This window comes from Pipra filicauda, unplaced genomic scaffold (genome assembly GCF_003945595.2).
Source record: "Pipra filicauda isolate LSUMZ 115617 unplaced genomic scaffold, ASM394559v2 scaffold89_size2521313_pilon, whole genome shotgun sequence".
Lineage (NCBI taxonomy): Eukaryota > Metazoa > Chordata > Aves > Passeriformes > Pipridae > Pipra > Pipra filicauda.
Window position 1 is genome coordinate 850,810 of NW_024105086.1, and position 17,421 is coordinate 868,230.

At 43.2% G+C, this 17,421-nt stretch overlaps 1 protein-coding gene across 8 annotated transcripts in view; it reads left to right on the top strand.

The window, feature by feature from the left end:
• Nucleotides 1-17,421, top strand: part of ATP10B (ATPase phospholipid transporting 10B (putative)) — a 181,668-nt gene that overhangs the window by 133,026 nt on the left and 31,221 nt on the right. For 3 of the 8 annotated variants that reach the window (XM_039390986.1, XM_039390988.1, XM_027747677.2), the window contains 4 exons: nt 1,904-2,046; nt 3,063-3,346; nt 4,355-4,549; nt 16,684-16,888. In XM_039390986.1, coding sequence (XP_039246920.1) covers nt 3,078-3,346; nt 4,355-4,549; nt 16,684-16,888 — 669 coding nt within the window. In that variant the 5' untranslated portion in view covers nt 1,904-2,046; nt 3,063-3,077. Of the gene's footprint in view, nt 1-1,105; nt 2,047-3,062; nt 3,347-4,354; nt 4,550-5,659; nt 6,598-16,683; nt 16,889-17,421 lie in introns of those variants that run through there. The other 5 variants (XR_005567142.1, XM_027747676.2, XM_039390989.1 and 2 more) reach the window with 4 other exon arrangements.

Sequence of the window (17,421 nt, forward strand, 5' to 3'; positions counted from 1 at the left end):
TGCTGCCTTCTGCAGCTGTTTTTCCATGTGCCTGTGAGCAGGATTGGCTTTCTTTAGATGTGGATCCATCGTGCCCTTTGATAAACAGCACAGGAGGCACGATTGGGTAAAAACCTTTGTACACACAGGAGGGACAGGATTCCTCTCTCCAGCCTCTCAGGTGTGGGATGCAGAGATCTGAGCCTGATGTTTGGCAGGAACGAGGCAACTTCAAAAGAGAGAAAATTGTTTTCTTACTGCTGCCTTCTGATGAGCTTCCTCTTCTGGTCAGCAATGCCTTTTTGTGTACAAGAGTCTTCAGAAGAGAGAGAGCACTTGAATATTCCCGAAGTTTGTGTCAGAACCAATCCTTCCTTGCTGACAGCACCAGCACAGCTCTCCAGTGCAGTTCTGCTTCTGCCACAGAAGGGGAAAGTTTCCTTTAGGATTAGAGGAGATAAAGCACCCCGAGGGAGGATGCCAATCACACAATGAAAAATTGAGAAAGGCTCTTTGCAAGATCAACACAGGGATGCAAGAAGAAAACTCCTACCATCAGTGGTCTGTTGCAACATCCCTTTTTCAAAAAGTATTTTCCAAATACTTTTGCTGGCTTACAATTGCAATACTTGCAAATGGAAGATAAACTCAAAGCATTTGGGGATAAAAATGCCAAATTCTAGCAACTGCATGCAAACTTCCCTCTGATTTCTTACTTGTTAAGTCTCTTAACAAGAAAGTTCACAACTTGTATAAGAATGCCAAGTTCCCAGTATAGTATGACATATATAAAATAACTTTAAAATAGGCATAAGCCTGCCTGAGAAGGCTGGAGACAGAGGAGTATGAGGTAGTTTATCTGGGATGAGCAGAACCATCTGAACACATTGGAATCCACACTTGGAAAGGGCTGGCTGTGATTCCCTCTGCCTCTGCACACCCACTGTGCCCTCCAGCTCTTCTCCCAGCAAAAGGAATATACCTTTATCCTGTTTCTCTCAAGTTTCCAAGTGTGTTCACGTGCCCTGGATAAGTTATGTTATGGACACGGGCAAGGGCTGCCTGTGAAGGGTTATCAGGGTGCAGGTAAAGCACCAGCACAGATTTCCCAGATGGTCAGGGCAGACACAGAGCTCCAGTCTTATCAATGGGGGCAGTTCCATTCATTGATTAACTGCAGGAAGAAGGAAATAAAAGAGACTTTCCAAACACAAGTGGTGGCCTTTGGTTTTAGAAGGTGGAGTTAACAGCTGTGATTGCAGTGGATCCATCCCTGCTGTGGGATGGCTTGTCACCAACAGGAGCTTTTCCAGAGTGCCACTACAAAAGTGTCAGGCAAAATATGTCCCTTCCAGGAACAGCATCATGCACTCTTTTTAGCAAATACAAGATGGATGTTTGAATCCATATGTACATGGCAAAGAAAAAATTGTTTAATGACATTGTTCCACTGAATTGCCTGATGATACCAGATACCAAAGGGCACCCCAGGTTCTCCAGAAGGGATATGTCAGTCCTCCTTTTGTTGCTAAGAAGTTGTGACTTTTCAAGAGCTGCCTGACAACTTTGTGAATGGTACCATTTTAATTTGCAGGGTATTGTTCAGTTCACTCTTTCACCAAACATCAGAAATCTTGAAAACTTTCTGGGACATACTTTCTTCCATAGTTTTGTGGGAGAGGTGCAAAGGTTTTCATGCTTTCTTTATTGCCTCACTTTCCAGAGATTTTGCTGAAGCTTGTGAAATAATGTGAGTGCTCATCTGGCCTCCTGTGCTAACACCAGCTCACACATTTCCCCTCTCACATCTCAGCATATCTGGGTGTGTAGCTGACATTTTTTTGTGTGGCCAACTTGCCTTTGCTATAAATAGATTATAGTTTTATCACTTGTATGTTGCTTATCTTGTTTATCCCAAATGCAGGAGTTCAGGAATTGAGACACCGAGACATGTTTAACTTTCTGCCCCTCTCTTGATGCTGCAGTAACTCCACTGGACAGTTAGAAAAGTGACAAAAATTGGGACTGTGGGAAGGAGCACTTTTCCTAAAAGGAAGAATAAAATAGGTAATGGTCCATTATAATTTTATATAATGAATTTTATATAATGAATAATAATATATCTCTGTGGGTGTGGAAACTTTGAGGGGCATCTACACAAGGAGGGAGAGGACTTATCCTAGGCTGGATTGCACTGATGTTTTCTCCCTGGAAAACCAAATGGGAAAACCGTGTCTGCCCTGTTGGATACTGCCCACAGTCCATCCCTCAGGAATGGAATGGAAAGAAAGAGGGCAAAGAGGTTCTGGAAACAGAAACTTCCCAGCAGACTGGACGATGAGACAGCAGCAGTTTGTGACTGTACAGCAGCAGAGGGGAATGGTCCTGGCCATTCCTCTTGTGACTCACCTGAATAATTCCTCCAGGCTGCCTCCCACTTATTAGCTTTTGTGGCTTTAAGGACACAGAGGGTTCTTTTTGTCCCCCTTGGTTTCCAGGTCTGACAGGTGCTGAGCTGCTGTTGGGCTGCACTGAACTCTGGCATTTTCCATTCAAACCAGGTTCCTTTGGAGACTCTGGAAAACTGTTACGTGAGTGTAAATGAAATTAGGATGATGCTGCAGTTCTGTATTGTCTGAGCTATTAACATTCAACACCTGAACCAGTCCCTTTTTAAGTAAGAATGAACAGGAAAGGGTATTGTATGAAAGTCAGACGTTTGAAGAAAAATGCCTGAGTAAATTTGGTGGCACTTTATGACTGAGAAAAATGATAGAGAGTTTGTGATGGAAAAGCCATTGTTCCCCTCTGATAAATTGGCTTTGTCCACGTTAGTTTGGTGTTATAACACATGGAAAATAGATTTTGGATTATTTTTCCCCCCAGAGATAGAAACAGATTTTTCCATATTGAAGATTTTGTTGTATCTTTTATTCTGTGCATTCTCTGAGCTCGGAAGCTGAACATGCAATGCAGGGAGCAGGAGGATTGTTTGTGGTGTTAAACCTCTGCTCACAGACACCAAGTGAGTTTCCTCCAGAGTGGGACTGTTTGTCAGTGCTTGTCATGCCTCTGTCTTGCAGCCTGACCCCCTGGCAATGGCTTTCTCTGTGGACTCGGCTTGGTACCGTTGGCAGCGTCTGGGAGCTCCATCCCAGGCTCCATCAGAACCCACCCCACTGCTGCTTCCTGGCAGAGACAACCCAAAACTCAGCCTGAACAAATGGAGGATCATCTTTCCCAGCACTGGGAGACAGTGGAAAGACTGGAAACAAGCTTCTACCTTTTATTCTGGAAACGGGGTACAGACCACAAAATACACGTGGTTCACTTTTGTGCCCCAAAACCTTTTTGAACAGTTTCACAGGTAAAAAAAATCGTTCAGTGATCCATGAGATTCCAGGAGTCTCTCTGAAACAGTGATATTTGAGAGCAATGGAGAAGGGCCATGTGTAGTGGCCACAGGACTGACACTTAGGTGGTGATTATTTGTAAGCAAATGTCACTCAGTTCACACTGAAATGGAGGATTAAAGCAAGTAAACACTGGCAGTGTCTGACACTGCTGGGACCAGCTGTCTTGTTTGAATGCTGGAACAGTTTTCTTTGTAAAAATTTCAAGTTTTTATTTAAAAATCCCTCTGGTTTCATAAACTCTTGATTTTTAAGAACACAGAAAAGATTCATTGGATGTGTTGAGAAAATATTGTGGATTTCAGCAGCTCAGTTTTGATATCTTTTTAATGTCATGAAGTGACTCTCTACCAACCCATAACAATATAAATGTATGTGCAGGTGCAGGTCAGCTTTCTGTCCAAGTGCTCATTTCAAAGTATGTACCCCCTCAGCAGAATTAATCATGTCAAAAAGATGCCCAGGGAAATATCATTATGATAAAGAGAAATGAAAATTGTATATTCATCTCTAGCCTTGAAATTTTCATTCTGTATATTAGATTTACACATTCATAATTTGACCTTCCACTTGTGGAATCCTTCAAGGATTCCTGACCAGGACATTTCATTCATTGGTTTGGTTTTTTAAGGTTTCTTTGGCTTCTGTTTGATATTGTGCTTATTTTCAAGACTGAGGCAGTGGGGGGTCATTAAAGACCTTGGAGCTCCTGGTAAATAGTGTTTGTAAGATGTGGGGAAATGGAGTTAGCTATAATAGTATGAAAATGTATCTCACAGGCTCCTCTGAAGAAATAATTATCATCTTGGTTAAGCAACTGATTAATCCATTCTGGAGAAAGCAAAAGGAGGGCATAGGAGTGGAATGATTAATGTTCCTTTGACACAAAATGGGTGTTGTTCGTTAAGGAAAAGACACATTCTCATTTCTGACTACTTTTAATTTATTTTCTCCCTTTTCAGGCTGGGCAATCTTTACTTCTTCTTTCTGGTGGTTCTGAGCTGGTTCCCACAAGTGGAAATCTTCCACAGGGGGGTCACTCTGCTGCCTCTGGTTGTGGTGCTGCTTCCCAGCATGATTAAGGATGCTGTTGAGGACTACAGAAAACACCAGTATGACAAGACAATAAACTCCTCTAAAACCAGGGTATATGACAAGTAAGTAAACAAAACCAATTATTTTCCCTTGTGTTTGTTGGGGTGGAAACTGTTCATCTGGTTGTGCAGTAATTCCCTCATTGACCCTTTGGAGCACTGTAAAATTGGAAAAGCTCTTAGAAAAGAATTTTTTCTACCTTTAAAATGCCTTACTTATCTCACTGAAATCATCTCAGTATCACTGGAGCTTTGTTCCATGTCCCAGCAGTGTGTGCTGATATACAGGTTTCCATTCCAAGTTTTCAAACCAGCTTGCCAACCCACACAACATCCTCTCCAGGGAGCAGAAGGATCTGGAGGAAAAATGAAACTTATCCAAGTCTGGAAAGGATAACTGGGGCTGTTTAAAAACATGTAAGATGTTTCACACTGAACCTATTAATAAAGAATTAGTGATCAACAACATTCGAGGTGAATCACAATCAGGAACTGAAAAACAATTTCTAGGGCTTCCAGTAAGCAGAGGGATCAATAGAGGCCTGGCTTTGGGATGGTACAACACCTGCAGGGAGCTGTTTGCTCAGGAGTGACTCAGAAGGAAGAAATACTTTCATGTGTGATTGTTATTGCAACATTTCCATTTCATCAGAGTTTCTTATCCAAGCACCAACTTGACTTGAGACTGCTCAGCTTATCACTGTATAATGCAGTAGATAAGAGTTTTCATTTAGAAGAAGTTTAAATATTTAGGTCTCTTCCTTTTTTCACCTCCCCTTAAGACCAGACTACAGAGCAAAAATGACTGTGCTTTGCATACCTGTCATTAGCTCTCCTGGAAATTACGTATTCATGTGCCAGAGGCATGAGGACCAAAGGGGGAGAAGAAAAGAGAGACTGGAAGGAGTGACTGGGTAAGAGAGGAGGTTCTGGGTCTATCAGAGGAGAAGGGTTGGTCTGAGGGGCAGTGCAGGTACACTGCCCTTCACTTGCCTGTGTCTGTATGTCATCCCCAAAAGTGCCAAATCAGAGGTTTGCTGGGTTTGGGGGGTGGGAGTTGTTGTTCAATAATCCATGTTATGATCCATGTTATGATCATGAAAACAAGTAGTAGATAGAGGAAGTAAAAGAGAAATAGTGTCTGAACTGAGCTTGGAGCGATCTCGTGTTGACATCTGGGACGTGCAGCTCAGCCATCACCTTTGAGCTTCCTGGCAACTCCCAGGGCCATAAAGTGATCCTGGAACTCCTGGAGTGACCTGTGGAAATCCTGGGAGTGTTCTGAGCTCTGTCCCTGCTCTGGGGCGGAGCAGAGGCACCCTGTGAGCAGAGGCAGTGCCAGGGAATGGTCTGAGCCAACAGGAATAACCCAACATTCCAGATGCTCCTGTCCCGGCGAGGTGCAGCCCCAGCAGGCTCTGGGACCTGCAGCTGAGTCAGGCTGAGCCCTGGCCCTGGGGAGCTGGAGGCTGGAGCAGAAGGAGAGGCAGCTCTGGGCTTCGGACACCTCAACTCTTCCCTCCACCACTCGGGAGCTCATTTGGATTATTGAACTCTTCTAACTTGGTTGGTTTTCACTTTGAAGCTACTTTTTGAGAGGAAAACAAGATGTCAAGGAGAATTGTTCCAGGCTGCTTCTCTAGAATGGTGTGGAAGAAACATTTCTTCAAGGAAAGCTGCTGCCGCTGTGGTTCCCCAGACACTGAAATCCAAAACGAGGAGCTGGAGAAGAGAGGAAAAGGAAAGAAAAGAAAGAAGAAAAATGAAAACAAACGAGTGATCGTCTCCAATTTGCCCTTTGGAAGTCAGAAGTGGAAGGAAAATCCAAACAGACACTACGGCTCCAATAAAATCAAGACCACAAAATACACCGTCCTGACCTTCCTCCCCAAAAACATCTACGAGCAGTTCCACCGCTTCGCCAACGTCTACTTCGTGTTCATTGCCCTGCTGAACTTTGTGCCAGTGGTGAATGCCTTCCAGCCAGAGGTGTCTCTGATCCCCATCTGTGTCATCATGGTCATCACAGCCATCAAAGATGCCTGGGAGGACTTCAGGAGGTACAAGTTAGACAAAGAGATCAATCACATGGGGTGTTACATCTACAGCAGGTGAGCTTTGGGCAGCTTTTGTTACTAAAACCGTGGGGTTTGAGATCTTTTATCAATGGTGAGGCTTTTTGCTGAAAAATATTAATACATTTCCAGCTGCTGGGAAATCCCAGTGATTAAGTGAAATGGGGAAAATTCAAAGCCACTATTTCCCACCTGGTATTTGTACTGATTTTGATTTTTTTTTTAAAGCACTTTTAGACTGGGAAGATCAGTTTGAATTTCATGATACTGGTGTGACTGTGGGCCTCTTGGATGTGGAGAGCACTGGAAATAGGGGCTTGAGGAGCTGCAAGCAACTGCTTTTCTAAGAAATTTTCAGGAGGGTTTAATTCTATCTGTGTAAAGGGGCACAGAACAAGATCTGTCATGGGACTTGTTTGCATTCTTAGATGCCAAGAAACCTCTTAAAGTCTTGGCCCTTTGAAACCCATTTAATGTTGTACTCTACTCTGGAGCTTTCAAAATGAAACTGTAAAAATGCAGTCTAGAAACAGGAGATAGTGACATGTGCCTGTGTTTAGTCATCCCTAAATGAATTAACTGCGTGTTAGTCTGTGCTCACTTAAAATGCTTCCTGACTTCTTGCTCTCAGGACTTTCCTAAATTTGAAAATTATGTTTTATTGTATCAAAACTGTTCTCTCAGCAAAGTAGAAAATGCCTTCTCCCTGTTAAAATATCACATCTAGGAGTCAGGAGTGCAAAACTTTCCATCTCTGTGGATGTACCTGTCAGCCCTCCAATTAATCAGCAGTGCTTTACATAATGTGCACTTTCACAGGCAGGATCTTGCAGAACTTTTATCACATGGGGTTGTCATTTCTTTTTGTTTCTCTTGCGTGTGTTTGTCAGGTTTTTATTTTTATATCCTGCTGGTTAAACAGGAAAACAATAGATTTGCTTGTTTAGAGGCTAGACTTATCCCCAAATATAGATAATGATTTGTCAGAAACAAAATTGCACTGCTCTCTTTGCCAACTTGTCCACAAGAGAAGGCACTTGACAAGTTCCTAAATAATGTTCATTTAAGATTCCTCCTCTCCCACAGAGGAGAGTGTCAGTAATTGGAGCTTTTGGGGTAGGGAGGCAAAGCTGCCTCCTCTGCCTGTCTTGGAGACAACAATCTAGTTGGATGTCTGAATGTTTTCAGTGTTGCATTAGCCCATGAGGCAATGGATTATTTGTTAACACTTGTTAAAACCAGGATGAGGGAAAGGTGGGGCAGTGGGTGCTACTGAATGAATCCACAGAGGAATCTTAGTTGTTTCCTCTATACAGACAGCAACCATGTTAATTTAGATCTGAAAGCCTTTTACCACGGGAACATGAGAAGCAAGGAATACAGTAAAACTTGTTCTGTACAAGGGAAAAATGTCCCTCCTGGAATGACACACACGTTCAAACCCAGGTTCAAGTCACAGCCGTGAGTACTTGGTTATGCAGAAATGTGACATGGGCCTGCCTTAAAATTGGGTTTCCCATGCCATAAAAAAGATGTTGATCTACTAATAAATCCTGCCTAGAATCTTGCCTGTCACCCAAGTTTTATGGCCTGAAAAGGTGATGTAAGGGAAAGGAAGATGAGAAGGGTTCAGACTGTAGGATTCATCCTGTCTGAAAAGAACGTGGGTAATTACAGTTGCCATCAGATCAGTCACCACAGCTTATTATATCATGAATAATTTTAATCAGGCTTCTCCAGTGCTTTGGGAAGCTGATATTTCTTGTTCTTCTTGCTGGCTGCAAAGTCATGGAAGAGCGTGAAGTCTTCTAATTTTCTTCTTTCTGAATCATCTGCTGGAGGTGATTTTTTTAACACAGGTGAAAGTCTTTTTGGGACCCTGCACATTTTGTTAATCTCATGGCAGCAAAAAGTTTTTCTTAATAGAGCAACTGATCTTTCATCCTAAAATGAGGGATTACTTAGATTTTAAGGGGTACTCTTGGAGGGCATATGGGCTTTATTTCAGATTTCAATAACAAGAACTCTGGCTCCTGCTCCAAAGGAAATACAAAGACAGACCAACATTTCCCAGATGCTGACTGTTCTCCAAAAGTTTCTTGAAGACAAAAGGAAATGCAGTAACTTGTCTTCTTTTAACACAGAGCAAGGGAAATTGAAATTAAATAGGCTGGCCTGTAAACATCCTTCTTCCAATTTTGTTTTCTCAGAGATCAGCTGGAATGGGAAACCCAGGCTGCTGATCTAATGAAAGAAAAGACTCTTCCAGTAGTGTGTTTAAGGAATGTTTAATTGAGAAAACGGGAGACAATTAAGAGGCATTAAAGTATTTTGGGGAGATGCAATAACTTAGATCTAATGTTTCGTTTTGGAGATTGTAATTTCAGAACCAAAGCTTTTGGAATCGTCCCAACTGTAGACAAACTTGTGCTGTCAGAACAAATCACAGAGCACCAAAAGGAGAGGACAAAAAACTGAATTGCAGATGGCACAGACCTATGTTTAAATGCCTCATTTCTCCTGGTGTTCTTTAAAATATAATTTGTTTGCTTTTAAATTTTGCGAGCAAGGGGGGGCTGCAATTACTACAAAATGTGATTGTCAAAGCATTTCCTGTGATACTATGCTTTATTATCCCTCTTTCATTGCATTTAAATTTCTCAAGTCACCTGATTTCATACAACCCTAATTAGTTATTCTCCATCCATAACAGTTAATTATAATCTTCAAATACGTGTGATTTCTATCAAGTTCATTCTGCTGCACCCAGACACCTTTTAGTCAAGACCTGCACAGAGATGGCTCCTTTCATCTTTCCTGTCAGTCAGTCCCCCCAGCCCTGCTGTGGTTCCTTCTCTCTGAACTCTCTCCAGTTTGTCACTCACTTACTAACAGGGGCTGCCACTGAATGGGAGGCACAGCCCTGAGAGGGAATGGCAGGGCAACAGTTGCTAAAAGCTGTTATTTCATTTTCTTGACGTTCCATAATGTTCAAATTGGATGTGATACACCCCTCGGATTCTATAGGGGTCTGCAAATACTCCATAGCATCCAGACAGGTTTTTACATCAAAATTCACATTTCTTGAAGAATTAACCTCATTTTTTCTCAGTGTTTCAAGATACAAATGCAAGGACTGCACAGTTCTGATGGCACAGCAGCAGCCACAAAAACATTCCCTTCATTTAAGCTGTTCCCATTGCTTAATTTGAAGCACCTAAACTCAGATATCTGAGTGACTTAGGGAAGCCTAGTTAGTTTATATGCTTTGAATCACCCTGTGGAGCTGTTGGATAAGCAGATAAGTCAACAGGCATCCTAAATGAGATAACCTGATTACTTTTTCAATAGAAAGTTCCTCTGTGATGCTTCCAGGGCCTGTGGTTTTCAAGTAGTTCTTGCAAGGATCAATCTCCTCTTCCTCTGTAGGTCCATTGATGTCTGTGGTACAAAAAATTCAAGCTGCCCTTCACTGGAACTCTTTGTCTGCTTAGTGTGAGGTTTTAGAACATCTAAAGATTTTTGCATCAGCACTAACTCTGGGTTAGTCCTACAGAGTGATGTGGAAAGAAGATAAAAACAAAGAACTCATTACTGTGTTGCACAAAACCAGAACTGCCAACAGCTGAAAAGCTGCAAGTGGCTTAAGCTGAACTCCCTGTTTTGAAAGAGAATTAAAATATTTCAGTCAATTGGAGTATTGTAATTCTGTGCTGTAATTTTCTCTATGACTGCAATGGAGCTCTGCCTTCCTACAGGCTTCTGAACATATCCTATACTTTATGTTTCCTTAGGGAAGCTGGGCAGCAAAGGCAGAGGTTCTGTTTGAACCTCCCTCAGAGCTCTGGTCAGCTGGGCTTTGGGAAGGGAGGAGAGACTGAACCTCCCTGGGATGCTCCCCATGGAGCTGGGAGAGTGACTGGGGCTGGCCAGGGATGCAGGGACCAACAGAGGCTTCTGGAAGACAGCAGAGAAGGGCAAGGAACAGGCCTGAAAACAGGAATTAACCTACTGTCAAATCTCAGAAGAAAGAAGGAAAGAAGCAAAGAAAGAAAGAAAAAAAAAAGAAAAGAAAATTTAATTCTCTCTGGACCCTGGAAACATATGCAGCTCACTCTGCCCAGGGTGAACCTGAGGGTTTGTAAAGTAGAAAGCAGGAGGGGAGGAAAATACCATCCTGCCAAGGGCACAGCGAGCAAAAAGATTTCTTGCCAAAACTTTAAATTAAAGTCTTGTTCAGCAGCTCTGAGTTTTCACTTGTTAAAGAGCCTTTTCTTTTAGCTTTATCATTTTTGTTTTCTAACAAAGCATAACTTTAAAGACTAGGAGCCTGCTGGAGGCTTTAGTGTGTTCATTTTATACACCAAAAAACCTAAAGCCTCTGTCCCACTTGAAATCTCACCACGTTCCCTCGGGCAAAATTGCAATGAATTTTCTTGGGCATAGATATAGAAATATCAAGGCTCCACCTCAGTGGTGCCTCCTCTGAACAGTGCATGGATCTCAGTATGTGGGGGCTGAAGGACTCCTCAGTAGGTGCATTCCCAGGACAGCCCCAAAGCCACTGTCCCCCTGCCCAGTGTCACCATGACTGGGCTGTTCTCCACCGGGGCCTGGCACTGCACTGGGCATCCTCTGCTCTGTCATCCCGGGGATTTTTGTGTATACTTCAGCTACTGTGGAAATTTTGCACCTAGTCTAGCTCTGGATACATGAATTAACAGTGGCTTTTAGTGAAGGCCCAAACACTCTGTGCAAGCTGAGGGGATTCTTCAAACTCCCACTGAGCTGAGAAAGTGTCCTTAGCCAAGAGTACACCCAAGGGTGTTGTGTCCCCAGGGCACTGCTGGAAACCAGTGCTACCAAAACTGTGAAGGAATTAAAACCTGAATTCATCTTATGAGGAGGGTGCTGATTGTTTGGTGAAGGAATATGGGACATCCTGGGCTGACTAAATGCAAAATTAAAATGCCAACACTCAGCTGGTCCGGGCAGCAGCACCTGGAAGCCAAAGAGCAGCGAGGCAGGAGGAGGTGAGTGTGTGATTGCTGCAGTGAGGATCCTGCTCTCGGGGGGGAAAATCCATAAATCCATTACTAATGCTACCACTGGTTTGTGTATTGCTTTATCAGAGCTTTCTCCAAGATTTATTACCTGCCAAGACATTAAAGCTGCTTCCCAGAAAAGGTGCAGTGGTTTAGCAGTGGCAGCAGGAGTTAATGACTAAACATTAGGGGAAATAAATGAAAACCTGTGGGTTTGACTCAGACCTGCAGAATCGTGGCCTCGTGGCATTAAGATCCATCCTACTGTCTGGATTTTTAAAATACCTTTAAAACCTGGAGAGAAGCAGGTTTCTACCTTATGACCTCATGAGCTACATGGTCATGTAAGGATATGACCACCAAAAAATCCGATATAGACTGTGGGTCCTAGAAACTTCATAAGTTAATGAGAATCTTTAGAAGCTAATGCTAATGATTAATGCATGCTAAGGACACTGAGTGACCTTGGAGTTACCTGTTAGTTCCTGCTGGTGCCAGGAAGAATCGTAACAATAGCATTTTGTTCAAGGCAGTATTAAAAACAAAATAGATTTTCTTAAGTACAATGATCTATAACTTACAAAATGAACCCAGTAAGTCTAAGCAAATGTGCTCTCAACATGCTTTTTACTCCTATTTTATTTTATTTCTTCAAAGGCAAGTTAAAAGAGATCCAAACCCTTGTATATGAACACACAGCACGTTTATAGAGCTCTGGCACTTACTTAAAGTTCTCATAAACTTGAATTGATTATTGAAGTTGAACATAGGCTTCTTTTATCATGGAGAGAATAACTTCCTTGGTACAATACTATAGCAGCTTTAGCACATAAAAGATAGGATGTGTTACTAACATTAAGGAATTTGGAATGCCAAAACCATGGCAGTGTTTGTATTTTATTAGAATTAGAAAAATTTCACTCCCATTACCTTTCAAAGGTGCTATTGCTGTCTCAACACAGTGTCCAAATCATAGCATGGTGAGGGTTGGGAGGGATCCCCTGGTCCCACCCCCTTGCCATGGGCAGGGACACCTCCCACTCGAGGTGGGGAACCTGGGAGAGTTGGGGATGTGGGAAAGGCTGGGGCTGGTTCCAGCCCTGGCTGCTGCCAGAGACATCCTTGATGCTGCTGGGCTGATGTCCAGGTCACAAACCACCTTCCCAGCCCTGTAGTGGCTCTGTGGCAGAAGCCAGGGATGAGCCAACGCTGAGGTTCCTCCTCGTGCTCCAACAGTGTCTCCAGCCAGGAGCCACCAGCCGGGCTGTGCTGCACCCTGACCTGGGACAGCTCTCACAGTCAGCTCCTGGATGGTCCAGTGCCTTCCTCGAGTCCTAAACCTGCTCCTTTGGTGTCAGTTTTGTGAAGTTCTGTGGCAGTAGCTCCAAACTGTGAGGTCCTGGACAGACAGTGGTCTTTGAAAACATTCTGTGAGGTTTTTTACATATAAAAGCTGGAATAATCTTTGATGGCATAAAACTGTGTGAGATTTCTACTTGCAGAAATAGACTGTGAAGGGTAAGAACCTGTGTGATTCACCCTGCTGTATGTGTAGAACTGAGATCTCAGAATATCAGCAGTTTTTATAAAGCAGGTGATGCTTGAGGAGGCCATTTTCAAATACAACAGTTTAGCAAATTTATATACAATAAAATACGAACATTGGGGTTTCTCTGTTGATGACACTGATATATTTTTCCAGGTGTGGCAATTTAGGGAGTGAAAGGGAGAGAAAACAAGCTTTACTTTCAGCTGCAAAAGATCCTGAGGTGGAGCTTGCAGTAATTCAAGGGAATAAGACTCATTGAACTCTAATTGGCTGACAAAATGCTTTTAGGTGATAAAGATTTTGAAGATCTTTCTCTAAGACAACCTAGGACATGTAGATATGTTGTGGAGTGCATGTGAAAAATTACTTTTATTTAATTTCCTCTGGGGAGCAGAACAATAATTTTTATTTGCTCCCATTCACCATCCATTTTGACCCAGTTTTTGTTTGAGATTTATCTTTATTGAATTCAAGAATGAGAAATCAAATTGTTGACACAAAGTCAATAATTTATTCAAGTTTCCCCATGATCTCCAGTGGCAGCAGGGTGTTTTTATGATCCTTTTTCCCAGAAATGACTTCATAAAATCTATTTAGTTTGGGTCTTCTGGTCAGATTTGATGGGTCCAATAGCAGTTCTGGCACTTCAAGGGAAGCTCTTTTCATTGGCACTGTCCTCTGCTGGGCATTATCCTGCTCCCCATTATCCCAGGACAGCAGGGGAACACTTGTGAGTGTGCAGTTGATAAATTGCTGCTAAAGGAGAGAAGGAACTGAGGAATTCTCTCTTACCTCATGTCTCTGATGTGCCACAGCCCTGATGCCACGTGCTGCAAGAATCAGATTTCCAGATTCCCATCTATTGAAAATCATCACATCTCATTTATTTTACTGGTTAAATGCATTTGCCCTTTTTCTATGTTTCTCATCAGACCATCTTGGATTTATGAAGCTCCTCTGTTTGTTCAGCAACCAGAGCTTGTGCTGTGAACTTTAATCAGTGAGCAGAAAATGGGCAGCATTCCCAGTTCCAGGGATTGCTGGAAGGAATCTGCTTCATCTAAAAACATTGTCAGGCAAGTGGGCCAGTGCTGCCATGGGGCACCAGGCTCAGCAGGAAGTGTTTTTCTCCCTTTCATCCACTGATTATTCTCTATAAAGTTGTAGAAAACCTTTGTACTGCAGGAAACTGTTAATCTTCCAGCTCCAACTGAAGGGTCCTGTCAGGAGCAGAAAATGTGTTTCTCTGCCAAACGGAATGTTCTTTGGGAGAGAGGGACAGGCAGTTCACCTGAGAGCAGGTCTGGGATTCTGGCAGTTCCTGAGCTCCAGTCCCTGTGCTGAGTTCTGCTTTTCCTCTGATCTGAAAGAGGTCATTTGGCTTTTCTGACTCACCCTCTCCTCTGTAATTAGTGAATGGGCAGGACCCTGAAGCTTTATGTGTAATGTGTGTTTCGTAGGGAATTATTGAAAAGATATTCCAAATCTGGGATTTCTGTGCATTATTCCAGCTACAATGGTTTCTTTGAGCTGGTGTGGAACAGAGCCAGCTGGGCAAGGCCCTTCTGTGGTGTTTTGTGAGCAGGGAAATCAGAAGTGTGTCCTGTAAACCTCCCTCCTGTGCAGGAGGTGACGTGCAGGGAGGGGGATTGTCCTGCAGGAGCTACAGCAACCATTGTGTGCAAACTGCACACAGCTTCCAAATGTCCAGCCTGGCAAGACAAGCCAGCTGCTGTCTCTGAGCTGATTTTATACTCTCTCTTTTATGCTTTAAACAAACAAATTTAGAAGTCCTACACAGAAGGTGTTTGACATGGGAAGGATTCATATTTATTTAGTTGACTTGCTATATTAACTTAGTATCTATTTTGCAGAGCATTAAATACACAACATACACCTGCTTGAATACTTTTTAAATAGAAATTGATCTAGATTTTTTTTGAATGTGTAGCAACATCAAATTAACTTACAACAACTCTTCAATGTGGTCTTTTATGTCTGTTGTTGAGCAAAAGAGAAAGGATGTGCAGGTAAGTAGAGTCAGACAAAATAAGAAAGAAGAATGAAAAATTCAGGAAAGAAGAATTAATGTAAGAAGGAAAAAAATAATGCTGCAACACCATAATTTAGTAAACACCTCCCAGCATTAAAGGGATTTAAGTAGTTAGGTTGAGGGGTTCATTTTTTGAATAAAAAGTGGATACCACTGGGAAATACAGAGGATTTAATTGCTTGCACAACCTTTGCAGGTGGCTGTGTTTGATGTTGTTCTGAAGGACAGCAGCCAAGTGTGAGGGTTTGCCTGGCAGCACAGGCTGGCTCTGCTCTGCAGAAGGCAGAAAGTAGGTTAGCAGGAAGCAGCCCTTGGCCTGGCTCTGAAGCAGAGCTTGGAAATGTGCTTTGAACTGGAGCAAACCCCTTTATCTGCTCTATCACTGCTCCCTTCTCTGGGTACAAACACTGAAATGAACGACAGGGTTCTTCAGGCAATAGATGGGGATGATGAAAAACTTAGAAAATAAGACTCTCATTACAAGAGGCCTTTTAGTGTCTGTCTGCTAAAGTATCATGAGCATTTTCCCTCTTACTGAGCAAGGCATAAGATGATTTAATTATTAATTTTGAAAAAATAATTTCCTCTCAAAGAGTTAGAGGAACCAAGCCATTGTTGCCAGAGCAGTTTTCCCATTAACTAATTTTAAAACTTATTGTGCAGTTTTTGGTTGGCTTAGATGGTTAAGAGCAGTTGAAGGATTAATTATTGAAAATGTAATGCCAAAAAAAAGTCTGCTATTTGCTGAACCTCTGAGCACTGTTCTGTTGATGAAATAGTAATCTCATTTCCTTGAACCCCATAGGCTCTTTTTCTTCTCCTTTTTTTTTTTAATCATTTAGAAGCTCTTTGTTTCTTACTTTAACTTTTCCATTAAACTTGGGCTCTGGTTGCATTTTTTTTTTGCTCAATACTAAGGGTCATTTGTCAGGTCTTCTACCTTTTGAAGCTGTTCCTGTGCACTAAACTCAAGCTTTGTAGCTCCCTCTTGAGAATTACAAACTGTAAAGACCTGAAACAAGTGTAGCTGAGGTATCACTTTGCTTCTTTCAGGATCTATGTGCTGATGTTGGAAAGTATCTGAGACGTAGTCACACAGTCAAAAAAATGAATAAGTTTTGGTGAAGTGTCTGAATTTCTTCAATAAGATACTTTAAAATACTTCCATTAGTTTAAACTACATTCTAACTTTTGCTGTGGAGATTGTAGGGCTAATGCTAGAATGAAAGAGAACTTCAGTTGTAGTTGGATGTTTTTCAGTTCCATTATTTAATTCCCAGATTTGGTTTGAATGTGACATGTGGTGAAGTGACACTATGGAAGTGTCTGACTCATTAATTTCTAGCTGTTGTTCTGTGTCCTTTAAAAAAAAAGTCAGTGTGCCCCCAAGCCCTGTTTTCTCTTCCTGAAGCCCCCAACCCTCGGGTCCTGCCCCCCCGGTGTCCCCCTTCCCCTGACGGGTTTTTGTGCCCCAGGGAGGAACGTGCTTACGTGGAGAGGTGCTGGAAGGACGTGAGAGTGGGGGACTTTGTGCAGCTGCAGTGCAACGAGACCATCCCAGCTGACATCCTGCTGCTCCACTCCTCCGACCAGAGCGGGATCTGCCACCTGGAAACTGCCAACCTGGACGGGGAGACCAACCTGAAGCAGCGGCGGGTGGTGAGGGGCCTGCCCGGGCAGGTGAGAGCTGGGAACGGGCTGGGCACTGGGACTCAGCTCTGCCAGCACACTGCACAGCCTCTGCTGCTGAGGGGTTAGTTCTGCACCCACTGCTCCTGAGGGCATTAGTTCTGCAGGGGTTGGAGGAAGGCTCGTGGTCCCTCTGCCCGAGGGGCCGTGGCTTCCCCAGCACTGGTGAGGCCACCCCTGGAGTGCTGTGTCCAGTTCTGGGCCCTCAGCTCAGGAAGGACATTGAGGTGCTGGAGCAGGGCCAGAGAAGAGCAACGAGGCTGGGGAAGGGACTGGAGCACAAGTGCTGTGAGGAGAGGCTGAGGGAGCTGGGGCTGTTCAGCCTGGAGAAGAGGAGGCTCAGGGGAGACCTCCTCACTCTCTGCAACTCCCTGCCAGGAGGGGGGAGCCAGGTGGGGGTTGGTCTCTTTTCCCACAGCATTTTCTTCATTTAATTTAACCAGTTGTTAGTTCAAGAGAGGAAAATCTTGGGTCTTTCCTCAGCCCCTCTGAAGCTTTGCTTCAGGCTGAATGAGCTACACTGA